At 55.1% G+C, this 17,338-nt stretch overlaps 1 protein-coding gene across 3 annotated transcripts; it reads left to right on the forward strand.

Moving 5' to 3' along the window:
* The first annotated feature begins 546 nt into the window (after nt 1–546).
* On the forward strand, nt 547–14,677 carry ENKD1 (enkurin domain containing 1). 3 transcript variants are annotated; one of them, XM_009290743.2, is made up of 11 exons: nt 549–616; nt 2,376–2,655; nt 2,923–2,970; nt 4,842–4,966; nt 5,264–5,488; nt 6,782–6,954; nt 10,521–10,682; nt 11,902–12,071; nt 13,003–13,139; nt 13,653–13,782; nt 13,924–14,677. In XM_009290743.2, exons 4-11 carry the CDS (start codon nt 4,882–4,884, stop codon nt 13,952–13,954), a joined length of 1,113 nt encoding a protein of 370 aa, XP_009289018.1. In that variant the 5' UTR covers nt 549–616; nt 2,376–2,655; nt 2,923–2,970; nt 4,842–4,881; the 3' UTR covers nt 13,955–14,677. The 3 variants fall into 3 exon arrangements, with proteins under 3 accessions (XP_009289021.1, XP_009289018.1, XP_009289020.1); XM_009290746.2 differs by lacking the exon at nt 13,653–13,782 and having other exon boundaries at nt 547–616; nt 13,794–14,677; XM_009290745.2 differs by lacking the exons at nt 549–616; nt 2,376–2,655; nt 2,923–2,970 and adding exons at nt 3,002–3,034; nt 3,924–4,139.
* The last annotated feature ends 2,661 nt before the right edge of the window (nt 14,678–17,338 follow it).

Here is a 17,338-nt window from a genome sequence, read left to right on the forward strand (position 1 = left end):
GTGAGTCCTCTCGGGGGGAGCCGGAGAGATCCCTCACGGGGCCCAGCGCCCCGGCCCGGGGGTTGTCCCTGGGCTGTCCGCCGGGCAGCGGGACACCGGGCTGGCAGGGGCTGGGGACTGTGGGGCAGCCGGGCTTGGAAATGCCAGAACAGGGGGCTGGGGGGTCGCCGTGCCCCTTCCGAGGGCAGCACGGGCGAAGCACAGCCCGCAGCCCCTGGGATGGGGTCGCTGTGCCCGCCTGGGTGAAGCTTTGGGGGGCTCCTGCCCACCCGCTGCTGGCTGCTTCAGGCTTTGCGGGCAGTCCGGCTCCAACACCCCCAGGTCTGCGTTTCTGGCTGCGCCTCTCCTGCCCGCCCCCTCCCCAGGCACACGGGGAATGAAAGGAGCCAAGAAGGGTTTTCCAGGGGTATCCAGTGTTGTTCAGTGGGGTTTTGGATCTCGGCACATGCCCCAGAACAGGCTTTGTATTGATTTCCCATGACAGCACAGCCAGGGGAGACTGTAGACTGCGACGCACAGCTCCAGTCTCCATCACTGGACCAAGTGTTGCGGGTCAGGTCCTGTAAACTCAGCACGTGGCTCGTCCTTGCATCAGCGAGGAATCCCACGCGTTAAGGTGGGGCCTCTCCTGTGTTATCCTTCCTTGCTCTCCTAAGAGAGGACTTGGCTGCAGCTCTGCAACACCCATCAGTCTCTGCCCACCTTCCAGTGCCGAGCACGGCCCTCATTCACCTCCTGCTCGAGGCTGCTGCTGCAGGACACGTGTTTGACTCCTCGGGCAGACTGTACAAGCTGCCTTTGTTCCTAAAGGGCTGTTGGTGGACACGTGCCCAGCTCCCAGAGAACAGATGTCCCACGTGCAAACAACGGTACCGCCGTACCTGGCCCCCTTTGTTTTCAGAGAGACAAAAGAGAAAATGGGTCTTGGAGCCTGGCAGGTGGGGAAGAGCTGGTGGTACCTGAGGGAACCTGCACGGGGAATAGTATTAAAAGGAGAATATTAATCTCTTCCATTGCAGTCTGTGGAGGGTAGCAAGGGGAAAGCATAGTCATGGACTAACATCGCTGGGTAGGTTCACAGCACATTGACCCGTTTTCCTGACGCCCAGTTCTGCAGGAGGTACGGCCCTGGATCCGTGTGCCGCCCTGGGGCACAGAGGTTATCCTGGTGCTACTTTCCATTTCAGCTAAAACTACTGAGGGAGGAAGCAAACAGCCAAGACCAGCTGAACGGAGATTAGCCCTTTGATTTGCTGCAGATGACTTGCTCTGCTTATCACAGCTGATCACAGCTGTGGGATTTTTTTTTTCCCATGCTTTTTGCAGAGGTTGGCTCATAAAGGCATGAAGCTGGTCTTGCTTCAGCTCTGTGTGTGGTAGCGGCTTCCTGGCCAGGGACCCAGGCACAGTGAAAATGTGATCTGTGGAGAAGAGGGAGTGCTTCAAAGTCAGACGCAGCAGGTTCAGGGCTGTGAAAAACACCTGCCAAAGCCTTGTCCGCTCCCATGTTCTGTAGTTTCCTTAACTACAATGCCAAAAATAAGCCACAAGAGGAAGCCGTGGTTCATACGGGCTCTGAAAGATCTCAGTTTACCGGGGGCATAAGTAGCATTTTTACCACTTGGTAAGCTGGGGCGAAGGGCACAAAGAGTTGAATTAATGGTTCTTGAACTTGCAGGGACGCTCTGGGAGAGATAGGGCTGGAGCCTGCATTCCTTGAGTCCTAGACCAGGATTAAGCTGTGGTCCTGGTGGGGAAGTGAGCAGCCGGCCGGGCTCAGGCTGGGTGAATAAGCAATGGTGAAGTCGTTGGCTTACTCTGGCAACTGCCCTGCGCCTCTTTTGTCGCTGTGCTGATTTCAGGTGATCAGGGAACAGGGTTGGTGCAGCCCTGTGGCTAGGAGCAGCGTCGCTGCTTCCCTAGCGAGTTCTGCAGTCTGGCAGGGGGCTAAGAGGAGAGAGGAGTTGCACACGTATATATCTGTTTACCTGGACTTAACCGGACTGTGTTTGCAGAGTCTGCCTGCATCTCATAGCCTGAGAGCGCTCTAAATAGTGTCTTTCTGGTGGCAACAGGTCAGATACTGTATTCTTGATGTTTAGGTTTCTAACACAGTGATAGAGATGATGCTTTCCTGGGTGCAAATTAGGCAGTGTGGCTGAGCCAGCGATCGGGTCACTGCTGAAAAGGGCTGGCCCTGTTCCCTCTTCCTCCCTCCTCTGCGTTCATGAGCACGTGCTCCTGCTGTGTTTCCCTTGTGCTTGCTCCAGTGCTTCTCTGATCCCCCCGTGGAGGTAACAGCCAGGTTGCTTTTGGACAGAAGGTTAAACCAGCAGAAAACTAACCCAGCAAAAGAAGTGACTTGTTTCATGCAGGGGTAGCGAGTTGAATCGGCTCAGCACAGGACCGTTTACGCTACAGAGCTGTCACAAGAGACGAAGCAGAAGGATGGGAACGGCAGCGGAGAAGGTCCGCACATCCCCTTTTGGCAGAAGTGAGCCATGAGGTTCTCTCACTTGTGTCCCCCGAATACGCCCATGATCGGCAGGAGCAGAGCAGCAGCTTGGGAACTCTGTACCGAACATTGGTAACTGAGGCTCGGCTGCTTCTTCTCAGGGCTGGGAGACTGACGCTAGGGGCTTGTGTCCCACGTAGGTGAGTCTGCTGGAGGTACCTAGATAGGCAAGATGCTTACTATTGTAATATGGTTGTCTGATCTTGCAAGATCCCAATCCAGAGGCGATGTGACTTGCAAATCAGGGAGTGAGTGTCATTTGCAAATTCCCTGCAGCAGGGCAGGGTGCTGTTGGGACGTGAAATGTGACTTGTGTGAAGGTATAAAATGAGCCTTCCATCCCCCACCTCCCATCAACTTGCCTTTCCTCCTTCAATCCCCCGCACTAATTGTCTGCTCTGTTACAGGTCTTGATTTCAGCCTGTCATTTTGCGTGTAAATTACTGGGTTTGAAGGCGAGTTCAGATCAAGATCAGATGTGAATTTCAAGGCCAGTAGCTGTTCTGGAGTGATCTCATGGTGAACGCTTTTTTTTTTTTTTCTAGAATAAGAGAGCCTGTTCTGGCTTAGTTGGATTCATTATCAAGAGATTAAATAATACCAACACAGTGTCCTTTTATCTCAGGCTGAGAGTCTGTGTCTGCTCTTCAGAAATAGTTTTCCAGAGTAGCTGGGTACAGACTGTACATGCATGCTGGTGTGCAATAGTCAGCATTGCTTACATTGCCTCTGCATTTGTGTCTGGGAAATGAATAACAGCTTTTTGCTAATGGGTCTCATGTCAACAGGGGTGATTTAGCAAGGAAGACTGCAGTGCATTAGTTGCTATGACTCAGACTCACTCAGCCTTGTACTGATCGTTTATTGGTTTATAAATTAAACTTCAGATGCTGCGTCCCGTCAGTGCTGGCATGCTGAGGATCCTGGAAGGGGTTCTTACTGTAGAGTTTTCTCAGAAATCTTTAAATTACTGCCTCGGGAGTCAGGGCATGCAGGTTGTAGCCCCAGCTCTTATAGCAGTGACGCCAGCCAAGCTGCCCTGGCGCCTGTCAAAATCATGGCATGACTCTGATGAGGTATCGAGGCTCTTGTGGCATCTGCCAAAAGCTCGCCAGCAGTCTGTGCCTGTTGGTGCGGCATCCTGCATCCTCATTTTCTGAGTGGGGAGCAAGTCCCTCAAGTTTCTTGTAGGCAATAAAATGCTGTCCACAAGATCTTGGTGAGCGTCACGGGGAAATAGATGCTGGCTGCTCCTGTGCGGGAAGGATCTGTGCTCCTCCTGTCGCGGGGAGGAGAGAGGCAGCAGGGACCGGTGTGGGCCAGGGCAGGGATTTGCGGATCTGTGCTGGTCCCTGTTGATCTGCATTGAAAAGTTACTTAGAAATGAAAAAGATGTTTTTCTAAACAGGTGACTCTCTGTTCTCCCCGAGTCCTGAGAGGCCAGCTGGGCTCTTTTCATCTCAGAACTCTTCCCCAGAAATTCAGCGTCTGCCCCTACATGGTCCTGGAGTGAAGTGTTTTGTCTCGGGTCCCAGCCTCCTCAAGGGTGGTGACAGCACTGGTGTGTCTCTTGCGGAGGATGCAGCAGAGGGGTTTACCTGTGTGGGGCTTCAGCTTGCTTTGGGTAGGTTGTGTTTGAACCACAGGAGCTATTTAGAAAGAGCCCGAGGTGCAAGATAATTCAAATCTAAGGCTAGAATGTGTCAGATGATGTCCAGCTGCCTTGTGTTTCCTATTCACTAAAGGCACACAGGGCAGTTATAGCAGCCTAGCTCCTGCTTCCATGTCTGCATTAAATGTTCCCATATGGGAGAGCAAAGCCAGGAAGGATTTTCTGTACTGAAGATACCGGTATTACAGCAACCGCAGACGTTTCAGGTTCAACGCTGGTAAAAACGCTGATTAGCGCCACGATAGGGACAGTGCTGCTTGATCACCTCTTGCCTCCAACCTTGCATGGAGTCCGATTTGGGGTGGTTTCCTACCTGCAGGTCATCTCTGTAGCTGGGGGTGAGCTCTCTAATGAAGGTCAGAAGTTCTCACACGCACACACACATATATATATATAAAAAATGTAGCTTTTCAGTGGCTCAGTGAGCCCTGTTCTTTTCTGTTCTCAGTGGTGATAGGGACAGTGCTGCTTGATCCCTTGCCTCACCTGCATGGAGTCCAATTTGGGGTGGTTTCCTACCTGCAGGTCATCTCTGTAGCTGGGTGTGAGCTCTCTAATGAAGGTCAGAAGTTCTCACACGCACACACACATATATATATATAAAAAATGTAGCTTTTCAGTGGCTCAGTGAGCCCTGTTCTTTTCTGTTCTCAGTGGTGGCTGGTTTCCGTGGCGGAGGCAGAGCAACGGCAGGATGTGTGAAGGGCCATCCAGGATTTCTGGACCCATTCCTCCAGACCCTACGCTCTTTCCAAACTATTACAAACGCCCCTTCTCAGGTGAGTCCTTGATGCTTGTTACAGATGTGTGGTTTGGTACTTTGGCATGACACAGCTTGCCCATTTGGTGTCCTTATTCTTTGGCGTCCTCCCCAGTCTCCGCTCACACTGGTGCAAGTGCTTCTGCTGCCTCATGGATGGTGATCCTAAAGGTGGTCTGTACAGCTGGTGGAAAGATGGGAAAGCATGAGGTAGAGGTGGAGAGGGGGTCTTCAGCGTTGTTTGTAGGCTGTGGGTGAAGAAAACCACGAGGCGAGATCGTTTCCTGACAATCTCCTTCTCTTTCTTTCTCTGTAGCTCGGGGGAGGCTGGAAGGGAATGCTCAGAAGCTGGATTTTACCTCTGGCCCCCTGGACCCTGTTCCCAACCCGTACCCTGCTTTGGGCAGTGCCCGCCAGGTCCGGCCAGCCCCTCGCATTCGCCCCAGTGGAAAGGACTTTCTGGAGAAGGGACAGAAGGGGACACTCAGTCTCTTACTGCAGCTCGAAGGGATCTCCCTTGACGGAGGGCTGCCAGTCAAGAGTAAGTACAGCTGAGTCGCTGCTGACCTGAGTTGCATTTGGGGCCAGGGATGAAGCGTCAGGGATTTGGGTGGATTCCTCAGCTCTGCTGCCTGAGGAGAGCTTGAGCTTCGCAGGGCCAGTCGCCCCATCTCCTCCATTTGGCCTGGCAGTGGTGTCCCTGGGCCGTCACCCATGCTGGAGCGGGTGCTGCTGCGGCCTCCCTGACTCCACTCTGGCCCAGGTCTGCAGTGGGAAGAGGGACTGTAAAAAAGATGCTGTTTAATTTGGACTTGAGGAACTAGTCATGGATGAGAGACTATTGAGAGACGCTGGAAATAAATCAAGCCCTTGTAGTTTGCTGCCTCTGAATAAAACAGTATCTTTATAGTCGAACTTAAAGATGGGTCAAGTGAAATCTTAATGTGTAAAGGTTGTTTAACCTGGGGAAATCCTTGTTACAGAAGCCAGGCAGGGTTTGGGAAGACTGTCTGTATATGTAGGTACTGAGAAAGTCTTTGCGAAAGATGTTCCCTTCTCCAGGGAGGTCACCCAGAGTACATTCGGAGGTCCAGGAAGGGGATGAGGCTGAGCACTGGGTGTCAGTGATTGGCTTCATGTGCTGGCATTGCCCCTAGCCCTGCCTGGTGCCAGCGCGGTGGATGCCAGCTGGTGGCTGCCACAGCTGCTGTGCCAAAGCAGGAGGGGAATGGAAGAGGGTCTGGTTGCATCAGCTGAGATCTTCCCTGTCTTGGGGAGCCCAAGGAAGGCTCATTTTTGATTCGAAAACAAGAAATACACTCCATAGTCTTGATTATGTCCGCTTGCATGTGGGACAATGGCTGACCCTGAGCCTGAAACCAGGAACAGCACGGGTTGAAGGCTCTGCAGCTGCCATTAACCAGCCCACTCTTCACTTCAGAAACACCATGGGATGCCGAAATGGGAATTGACCTCGCTCTCGAGGGGATGCTGGCATGGCTTGTCTAGCATAGCCCAAAATGGGACAAGTAAGCCACACGCCCTCAGAGCAAGGGAGTCTGTGAACACCAGTAATGTGCACAGACCTGTGCTGACGGTCATCTGGGCACTGTGGGATCCTCTGGCAGAAGAGGGTCAGTCCAAGAGTGTGCATCTAACATGGGAAAAATGCACAGATTGCCTAGCCTGCAGGAGAGGGGAGAGCTTGCTATTTCTATGGGCGGTTGGACCAGCTTTGGAGACGGAGCTGTGGGCTCTAGTGCCAGTGCTCCAAGAGCCTGCACCCCTTGGCAGTTTCTGAGGGGTGACGGCTGTGTCTCCTCTTGCTGTGCAGGGAAAGAGTCCAAGGACCACGAGAAGGAAAATGTGAGGCGAATAAAGGAGATTCAGAAGAAGTGCAAAGAGAAGGAGCGAGCCCAAGAGCACAGCCAGCCCAAGCCTGTGAAAGCTCTGTGGAAATCCCAGAAATATGAAAACGTGGAGTCAAAGGTGAAGGCCAAACTGCAGGTTGGTACCCACTGAGCTCTTGAACTCTCCTGGCCTGGGATGCAGTTCAGCCATGAGGCTCTGTGGGACGGTGGAGATGGGGGAGTCCCAGAACTACGGGTCTGGGGGCAACTCGGTGCTGAAGCACAGTGGGCAGATGTGACAGTGGGGCTGTGTGCTGAGCCGAGAACGTTTGGCTTGGGTCTGGAGAGCGATTGCTGTAATAACCCCCATCCTGTCTGGCCACGTAGACCCCTCGTGCAGGGGAAGCTGAGAAGAGGAAAATCTCATCACGCCCTCTGCCTGGAGGCTCCTACTTGGCCCTTCTGTTGTTAGGGATCTAAAGGTGGTTCCTGGGGGGTGCAGAGCAGCCCTCACAGCCTTATTCCCTGTCTAGAGGTGCATCCAGCTGGCTTTGGAGCTTCCCAGTGTTTGGGACAATGCTAGTCTGGGGTTTGTGCCAAAAGGCTGTGGTATTCTGCCCCATGGATCATGGTCCTCAGAGATAGGTCTTCAGGCTGCGTCAAACGTTGGTCCAACTCTTACCACCCTGTGGACCCACAGTGGGCTGTATATCTCCAGATTCTTCTCTGAGCGATTGTCCTAGTGAATAACCACTGCACAGTGGTGGCACACAGACATGTCCAGGCAATCAAGGTGGGGGCCTCGTAGCTCCAGCACAACCTGCAAGGGTGTTCGTACCTCCTGTCCTCTGTACACGTGCTTGTGGGAGAAGGAATGCGGGGCCGTGCCTTGTTTCCTCAGGCTTTCTCCACTGCTGAAACGAGCGGGTGTCTGGCTTTGTGAGAGTTTGGGTTCGCTTTTGGCTTCTTTCTTTTTCTTTCTCTGGATAATTTTTTCTCCTCTGGTGGGTTCCTCGTGTTTAAACGGTGCCTCTGTTGGAGGGCTTTGCAAAATGCACCAAAGCAGTTGCCTTGGTGTAAGTGTACCTGTTTGTGCAGAAAGTAAAATTAAGGCCCACTGTGAGAGGGAAGGAGAGCTCCATCACTATCTTTGGGTGGATCCACTGTCATCAGTCTGGATCTGGGAGACCCCTGTCATCCAGGTGACCTCTGTGTTCGGTTGGCCTCTTCCTTCATCCAGAAGTAGGCACTGCGGCTCCTATGGATGGGGTCGGTTCCCACCACATGGTGGGTTGTGCCCACCCTCATCACAGTGACCTCCTGGAGGAGAGGCCTTGGGGCTCCCTTCCGGCTCAGCCTCGCGTGGGAGAAGCTCCCTGAGGAAGGGGAAGTGCAGGGCTGCTGCCTTGGCCCGTAAGCCGCTGGCTCTCTGGAGTAGCCTTGAACTGTTGGATCCTGTGTTCCCATCGGCCTCAGGGTTGTCGGCTGCCAGGAGAGGGCTTTGTCCTTCTGCGAGTCCCTGGTAGCCTTCACGGTCTCCGTCTCTGTTCTGTCTTTGCAGCCAACCAGGCTGTGTGGACAGGAGCGACACAGCGAGCTGCTGCTTGTGCAGACGGTGGGTGCAAGCTGGGTGACGCCTCGAGCACTGCCACTTACACAAGCCTTCCCTTGGTGCTCCCTTCCCGAGTTGAAGCCTTCAAGTTCCTCCTCATCTCTGTATTGCTTCCCTCTGGTCTGTGGCCCTCGGGCCAACTTTTGACACTAAAATTATGTGTGTAGATAACAACTGCAAAAATTGGCAAGATGATTTCCAAGCCAGTGGTTCCAAATGCTGTGTCCCTTCTTCCCGGTGTGCCACCAACCTCTCTGACGTCCGTGACCCTTCCACACACGGGAGCAAACCCACGTGTGCTTTAGGAACACAAGCCTACGCTCTTGTTTGACAAATCCTCTGGGTTAGAGGAAGATTGAGATAATTTCTTCTTTTGTTTTGGGGGAAGGGGGTGGTCTCTGTGCAGGCAGTTTCTGCGTGGTGCATTACTTGTGCTCTGCAGATTCCTCCAGAGAGAGGTGGCAGGAGGCCCTGGTGCTGACTCACATTGCTTTAACTGTTGCTGTGGCTCTCCTAGAGCTGGGGTGTTCCCTCTGAAGGATCTCCATCTTCTGTGGAGCTGCTGCTCAGAGTTTAAGGTGATTCTGTTAGGTCTCGATGTCTAACACAGAGTTTCTTTTCTCTCATCTGTCCTCGAGGCTGTTAATTGTAGCGGCTGCCTTGAAAAGGGCTCTGACAGTCTCAGTGCTCCTGTGGAGGAAGATGGGGCACGCTGCACTCTGCTAGCACGCTCCTAAGATCACAGACTTATTTGACTTCTAACAGACTGCACTAGGTGAAGGCACTTCTCATTAACTTACCGGAGAGATCTGGGTCTCCTGGCTCCTGTTGAAAAGAACCTGATCATCTTTGGAGCATGATCAATCTAGGCAGTGCTGAGGGCATCACATACCCTGGTCCTTACACCAAAATTACTGATGTTACTGTCCTATCCTACCTGCAGTCTTCAGGTCTGCCAAGCTAAATGGGCTAGGCGACTTTGAGGAGTCTGCCTCAAAGGGACTGCAGTTCAGCTGAGAGAGCAGCCGAGGCCTTGGGTACCCGTACGGATCTGGAGGCTGCCCTGTACAGTTCCTGTTACTTCCAAGAGCAGAGCAGTGCGCTGGTTGTATTTATTGTAAGGTCACCCGCTTGCCACAGAGTCCTTCCAGTTCTCAGGGTTTGTTCGGGGACTGCCTCAGACAGTCTTGTTGCAGACCACCTGTTAGACACCGAGCAGTGTCGCATTGTGCCAGCGCTAACCACGGCCTTTGAAGATGCCTCCCAGATGCAATTCCACCCTCCCAAAACTACCAGACTCCCTCACTCTCCGCTCCTCTTTCTGTCTAGAATAGGATAACCACAGATTTGGGGTGCTGAACAGAACAGCACTTGAGAACAGTATCTAATTAGTGCCAGCTTCATGCCTACCTCACTTGAGAACAGCATCTAATTAGTGCCAGCTTCATGCCTACCTGTGCCATTTCATTAAAGCTTCCTGTAGCAGGGCTCTGCAGCATGCTGTGGATTTATGGAGGTGGGATGGCTTCTTCTGGGAGTTCAAGTTCTCTAGTGTTGCCGACAAGGGAGACTGGCATGTGTGTCTCGACTTTCAGCACGCTTACTCCATGCTGCCATTTGCCCTTTTCACAGGAAGATTTCTGCTTTTTAAGGAGTTAATGTCGTTGTCAGTTTGGACTGTCCATCCATTTAAATTGTCCCTAGGTCTGGTAGGTATCTCTGTTGGGTTATCTGGTGTTGCTCTCCTTTCATGCCTGCCAGATTAGTAGGTAAAGAGGGACTCTCCAGTCAATGCTACGCATGTGTTTGATCCAAATGCTTGTTTCTGCAGACTTTTTCCCTTTTGTTTTGTTTTTTTTTTTAGTTTTTCTTTACAAAGCTCAGTTGCCAGGTCTGGATTTATTGCTGTAGGCAGTCTTTGGCCTTTGCTGGCTGTGTACAGATTGCCTTCCCCCAAGAACTTCTGCCAAGTCATGGCAGAAAGAGCGTGCTGTCATCTGCCTGCTGGAAACTTGCAGTTGAGCTTGTGGTTGACCACCCAAACTTCACTGGGTGGGTTTCTCTTTGCTCCAGCTTCCCTCCGCTAGTGTGTGTTTTCTTGCCTTTCCCAGGAGAGCTCCCCACCTCCAAATCCAGAGGCTCTGAAATTCCTGAGGGCATATTCTCGCTGTGGCCCTGGGATCAAGCCGTGCAGACCGCTCTCCCCAAGGCCTGCCAGAATGAAAGCAGGGGCAGACACAGAGGCTCCAGAGGCACGGGGTGCTGAAACCAAGGTGAGTTGCACACTAACTGCATGCTCCCAGGGGTTTCTGGCACTCACCCATCCCAGGGGTTTCTGGCACTTAGCCGTTGCTCCCACTTTTGAACTCTTCATGTGTTCGTCTAAAGCATCGGGTCAGATGTGCTACGTGAACAGGGAGATCTGTAAATACTGTTCCTGGCTGAAGGGAAGGAACAGGGCCTTGGTCACTGGGGTGGTGAGATGGGCATTCAAGGATTGCTAATACTACCCTCTGGCTTCATCATTGCTCACAGTTAAAGAGACCGTGAAGATCCCTTTGAAAATCCCACCTCCTCGCTGTAGAAGTGCCAGTGATCTCAAATCTGCTCTTCCTGGGGCTTTGCAGGAGGTCTTGGGGATTTGGAGACTGCTCCCACCTTAATCAAAGGAATTGTGGCTTCTGGACATTAGATAAAAATTTGGGAAATGGGTGTGCTTTTTAGTAAGGAGAGTTAAATCAGTATTAACAATTAAACCTTTCAGGTAGTCTTATCCGGGAGGTCCTAAACTGCTCCGTGACTCATGTCTTCTTTCCTTGGCTAGTGTGGGCTTGGTGGTTTGTTGGTTCCCAAATGCCATGGAGTGACTTAATTTAAACAGGACATAAGCTCCTAAGGAGGAAAACCAAGAAAAGAAAACTTTAAACTCAAACCCAGCAACCTTCTCCCCTGTCTTGACCATCAGAGAGCTGTGATAGAGGGCGCTGTCTCTGGGGAAATGCCCCCAAGGACGAGCTAAGTTCCTGCTCTGCCAGGGGCTCTGTTGCATTTAGTGGTCTGGCGAGGGCCCAACCAGTTTTTCCCCTGACCTTCTACCTGCTCTGGTGGGCTCAAAACGCAGCAGTGTGGACTACGTCAAGCCTGGTTCTTCCCGTCCTTCTGGTTTTGAGGGCACGGGGTCAGCTTGGGGACCTCAAGAAGATGGGGTTTAGGTTTTGCCTGGCTTTTGGTGCCAGGCAAACCATGGCACCCCCGGGGTTTCCAGCACTTATTCTGGCACTGGTTTCTTCTCAAAACATGGCCATAGCTCCTGCCTGTCTCTCTGACTCCTGAGATGGGATGGGCTGAGGGTACGCCTGTCCTATTGTAGTACACCTGCAATTCTCTATCTTGTGTGGGTGCCTCTTTGCTTTGTCCCTTGTGGGGTCAAGGGCAGCTGCCTGTGTGTGTGTGCCGAGACGGCCCCTGCTGCCTCCCTCTCTCTTCTTCCAGATCCAGGTGGAGGGCAAGAGCATTGACTTCATCAAGCACAACGCCCGCAACGCCAAGCGGGCCCCGCTGCGGCGCTCCCAGTCCCTGCAGGCGCTGGCCGAGCTGCTGGAACAGAAGCACCGGGAGCAGGAGGAGTACAACGCCAAGCAAAAGGGCCACGTCCCCCAGTAGTACGTATGCCCCTATCTGGTCCACGAGACTTTCTGTGACAAGCCCACTTCCCTTCACCACGTCCCCCAGCTTCTGCGTAGAAAGACGGGGAGCTGGGGACAGAGGCGCTCTCGCCGTATGCAAGCAGTGTGATTTTCTGTGGCCTGGGGAATAAATGCAATCCCTCCTGGTTTCTTGACTTAACGAGCGTCCTGTGGCCAGCGTGACTGGGCTCAGAAAGAATTTTGTCCCCTCCTCCCTTGCTTGCTGTCGTACAATGATGCTGACGTGGGGATGCTCTGTGTGCTCTGAGAAATGTGCTCCCACCCCTTCGTAAGCCTTGCTCCACATGATGCAGCTTCTGTATTAAAAGGTCTGTTTTTGGAGAGGCAGATAGCTTGCTCTGCCCCAGAAGCGTTCATCCTGCCTTGGACTCGGAGTCTGAGGAACATCCAACTAGTCACTTGCATTTTGGGGTTCCGAGTGGAAAACGGTTCCTGGGTGACCCTGTCCTAGGACTGACCACGGTGTCAGTCCTTCGGCTCTCTGCTGTGCCTGCTGTTCTCTGCCAGCATCCCTGGCTGTGAGCCGCTTTGTCCAACTTCATTCCGTCACTGGCCCACAGACGGTTTTGAGAGGACTCAGTGGCCTGGGTCAGAAGCAAGGAGCAGAAGCCCTTGTCTCCGAGGAGCTCGTGTCGGCCTCAGTGTGTCTCTTCCAGCAGCCCTTCAGTGCATATGGAGCGTGTTTGCTAGTCCTTGCATGCGGGCTAAACCCGGGTGTATCCCTCCACAGCAAGGGCGTGTGCCGGCAGGGTGGGTCTCTGTGGTCCTCAGGCAGTGACATGGAGACTAGCGGGGTTTGAAGGGCTCGATTCCTGGCCTCTGCCTGCATCCCTGGGCGACCCCTCCTGCCAGATGTGCCGACACGAGCCTTCGTTTGCCTTGCCAGCCTGCTGGAGAGGAAGGAGCTGTGGCGCAGACAGATGGAGGAGCGGCTGCGAAACCTGCCGGATCCTGACACGCCACCTGGTCATACCATGATGCCGGAGGGCCAGCGGCTGGAGACCCTCAGCAATCTGAAGCAGAGTAAGAGGAAAAGAAACAGGGGTTCCAGCTCAGAAAAACGCAATCCTAGCCAGGATGAGGGAGAAGAGAGTTCTGGGGCACAGATTCCTGCCGCTTGGAGAGTTGCCTGGAATAAGGCATGTAGCTGGGATGTGAGCTGTGTGCGTGGAAAGGACAATCTCCTTCAGATGGGTGGGACCTGCAGGTTACGGGCCTGGCTCTCTGGAGCAGGCTTGTCCAGTGGACCTGATGTTGGGGCTGCTATTGCTCTTAAAATGATAGAAAGATTTTGGTTGGAAGGGACCTTCAGAGGTCTCTAGTCCAACCCTTGGTTCTTCAAAGCTGGAGCAGCTCACTCAGATCCTCATCCAGCTGAGCTTTAAATAGAAGGATGGGTATTCTAAGTCCTTGTTCCAGTGCTGCCACCATTTTCATGACTGAGGATGAGGTCATAGCATTAGGAAAACGATGGATTTCTTTGCTCTTCCACTTACACAACTTGGGTTTTGGTTTGTTTTGGTTTTTTTTTTACAGGCCAGGAGCAGCTGATAAAGGACCTGGTGATGCTGCCAGTGCGCGCAGACACCCTCAGCATGCAGAAGAGGCGGGTAGAGCTGGAGAGGAAGCTCTCCCAGATAGAAGAGGCCATCAAAATTTTCTCGAGGCCCAAGACAGGCCAGGAGCAGCTGATAAAGGACCTGGTGATGCTGCCAGTGCGCGCAGACACCCTCAGCATGCAGAAGAGGCGGGTAGAGCTGGAGAGGAAGCTCTCCCAGATAGAAGAGGCCATCAAAATTTTCTCGAGGCCCAAGGTCTTCATCAAGCTGGACTCCTGAGCCGGTGGGGCTGGGCGTGTTGTGCTGCTCTGCGTGAACATCCTTCATCGTTGGGAAGGGACGATCATCACTTTTGGAGGGAAGGAGAGGACGGCAAGTTCAGGTCCCTGGGCCCACACAGGTGCTGATACAGTGTCCAACGTGCAGCCAGCATCTCTCACTCACCCTCCAGTGCTGTGTCTTGTCCACAGAAAAGGGAAGGAGATGCCCTAATATACTCTCCGTTCTGTGGTCTGGAGAACAGTTGTCTCTGTGCTGCTTGACTTCTCAGAAATCAGCTCTCTGCTCTAGATCCGTGGCATCACCTCTTATTTTCCTATTTTTTCCCACTTCTAGAAACTGGTAGGAGGTCTCCCGTGCTGCTGCCTGTGATGTTCCTTGTCCCCCTCTTTCTCCTGAGCTGGGCCATGGTCATGGCTCATTCTGGGCACCTGCAGACTTGTCTGCACAAAAACCTTGTGCTGTACTTCTGCCATGCGTGCCCCGGTCCTGAGCACTGACGCATCCTGCTCACGCAGGCGGTGCCTCTGCGCCCTCCGACCTGCTGGCTGGGCTCAGCGGCTCGGGGACAGCTTGGGGACAACAAAGAGGCGCAGAGCTTCAGTCCTTCCTGCCCAGGGAAGAGCTGGGCTGGCTGCAGGAGGATCTGGCAGGATATCTGGAGAAGCCTTTGTTGTCTGTGGGGCAGGCCGTGCTCCAATAAAGCATCGTTTCTCTCTTTCAGTGGGTGTGCAGCTCCCGGTGGGCTGAGCAGGGCCTGAGGAGTGGTGGTGGGCAGCAGAAACCAGCAGTGTTGACGTAGTGCAGGCAGGGGGAGAGCCGTGGGTCCTGGTCCCACTTTCTGCAGAAGCCTGAAGTGGCCGGGTTAGGTTTCCCGGCGCTGGGCTGCTGGGACGTGGTGGTGGACTCGGAGTGGAGAATGTGTGAAGTCCTGCCAGATATCAGTCCGCAGGCCAGCAGGCTGAGGCTGGGCAGATGCCATCGTGGAGGTGAGCTCGCTGCCTCCTTCCCTTCAGATGCCGCACAGGGACCTGTGCAGACCTTTGCAGGGATCCTGCTGCGTGAAGCGTGAAGGATTTAAGCTAGAGGGGATCGCTGGAGGGCTTGGTCCGTCTCCTGCTCAGCGCAGGGCCAGCTCCACAGCTTGGGGCCTTGTCCAGCTGAGTTAGGAAAATCTCCAAGGATGGGGTTGCCACCACCACCACCTCGCTGGGGCTCTGTCCCTGGGCTGTGCCACCCTCAGGGGGAACGCTCTTTCCCCTGAGGTCCCATCAAAACTTCCCTCGTTGCAGCTTGTGCCTGTTGCCCCGTCTCCTTTCGCTGCGCGGGGTAGGGATGCTGCGCACGGTTGCCCCAAGCAGGTGCCTTGTTGCACGGAGCTACTCCATCCCGGGCAGGATTTTGCGGGGTGGGGATGTTGCAGAGTGGTCCAGCCCTGCCCGTGGCACCCGGTGCTCTGCGGTGCCCTGGGATGTCGGGGCCAACGCTGCTGCCAAGGGCCGGGGAAGCTTTTAGTACTCGAGGGCTGGAGGAGGTGAGATGCCAGCCGGAAAATCACCCCACGCTCCCCTGGGGCTGCCCTCGGGGCAAATGCCGCAGCCAGGCTGAGCCGGCTGGATGACAGTGGCGCTGAGAGCAGCTGGGGACCGCGGGCACCAGCTCCCGTGCACCTCCCTGCCCTAAACAAGTCTGGAATAACCAGCCCTGCTGTCTGCTTTGCTCTCTTGCCTGTCTGGGCCCCGGCTGTGTGCCGTGTCGCCCCACTCGGGAGCCCCAGGGCTGCCGGCCTCAGCCCTTGCTGCTCTCCCTGCCTGCCCCCAGCAGGGCTGGGACGCAGCCCCCCCCCTGCTTCCCTGGGGAGGTGACCGGCTCTGCTGCCGGCCGGGGTGTCCCCTTGTGCCTGCACCCAGACCAGGGCGCCCAGCATCGCCGCGCGGGAGCCAGGCCAGGGCACCCGGCACCTTCTGCTCTCGCTTCCCACGGGGTTTAATCCGAGGGCCGTGGGAGAGCCCTTGTGCCATGAAGGGTCTGGCACCGCGCCGGTGCCCTTGCTCCCCCTGAGCACCCGTATCCAGCTCGGGCGAACGGGCTGGAAAAGCACTGCCCTCAGGTACACCCTACTGGACCTTGTGCCTGGGCTGCTTCGCCAGCAAACATCGCCGGTGGCCACGGTGGATTGGGGCAGAGGTGTTGGCGCTGGTGCCGAAGGTTGATGCTGCAGGAGGTGTGGTGAGAGGGGGCGAAGGCCCACGGTGACAGCCAGCCACGATCTGGCCAGGCCTGTTCCCAGGCAGGACGGGAGGAGGAGAAGCTGTCACCACTGTGGGCCCAACGGGGCCCAGCAGCACCTTCCCGCTGGGGTGTTGCTCTGTCCCTCCCTGCAGGCAGGAAGGTGCTGGGCCAGGCCAGCAGCAAAGCAAAGGCCAAAGCCACCATCAGCCCAGCGCTTTGGTGCTGGGAGAGGGACCGAGGGTGCTGGGAGCCCCAGGTGAGCAGGAGGGGTGAGTATGGCCCCCCCTGAGCTGGAGGAGGAGGATGGAGCTGCGCCACCCCCAAGCAGCGTTTACTGGGGCTGAGTGACAGCCAGGGTGCTGCTGGCAGCCCTGGTGCCACCCAGCTCCCTGCAGATGTCACAGGGGTGTCCCCTGCGTAACGAGGGCACCGCAGTGGGGACAAGGTGGGAACTGGAGGGCCAGGCATGGCTCATTGCATTGGGCCGCCATGCCAGGCTCGCTGCCCAAAACAGCCTGGACATGTGCTGTGGGACAGGGATGTGCAGGGGGAGGGACGTGCCCCAGTGTCCCTCCAAACCCCCCTTCCTCCCCGCAATGGGCCTCGCCGGGGTTGCCCAGCGCAGTGGCGAAGCCACGACATGTGCCATGGTCAAGGGTGCCGCTCCCAGGCACTGCCTTGCACATGCAGGGCTGGGGTCCCCACCCGCTGTCCCCCTCCTCCTGGGGGACCTGCAGAGCTGGTCGCGGGGTTCATGCTGGCCCACGACGGGACAGGCCACGGCACGTGGGACGGGGCGATGGGGCTGGTGGGGAACATGCCTGCCCCATCCCATGGCACCGGGGCTGTTTGCTGTCCTGGAGGGGGCTGTGCCCCACGGCTGTTGGGGTCTGGCCCCTGCAGTGATGTGAACCAGGGACAAGCGGGTGCTTTCTAGAAAAGGTTTTACTGTCCATTGCAATATATTACTTGATGATGCATATTTCGATAAAACAATTAAAAAAAACCCACTTGATTGGCAAGAGGGGGGCGGGAGGCGAGGGGGCTCGGAGGGACAGTGCCTGGCGGGAGTGGGTGCCGCAGCAGGGCTCCCGGGGACGCGGGTGGCGGGGGAGGGCAGCCGGCGGCCCACCTCCGGCCACGCCCCCCCAC

The sequence above is a fragment of the Aptenodytes forsteri genome, unplaced genomic scaffold, assembly GCF_000699145.1.
Source record: "Aptenodytes forsteri isolate BGI_AS27 unplaced genomic scaffold, ASM69914v1 Scaffold14, whole genome shotgun sequence".
Lineage (NCBI taxonomy): Eukaryota > Metazoa > Chordata > Aves > Sphenisciformes > Spheniscidae > Aptenodytes > Aptenodytes forsteri.

What these genes read in the sequence shown, in the direction of transcription:
- ENKD1 (XM_009290746.2), top strand. Translation starts at nt 4,882, where the DNA reads ATGTGTGAAGGGCCATCCAGGATTTCTGGACCCATTCCTCCAGACCCT. An exon ending in AGGTGAAGGCCAAACTGCAG is followed by an intron (nt 6,955 to 10,520) that starts GTTGGTACCCAC and finishes TGCCTTTCCCAG; the next exon opens with GAGAGCTCCCCACCTCCAAA. An exon ending in CACGGGGTGCTGAAACCAAG is followed by an intron (nt 10,683 to 11,901) that starts GTGAGTTGCACA and finishes CTCTTCTTCCAG; the next exon opens with ATCCAGGTGGAGGGCAAGAG.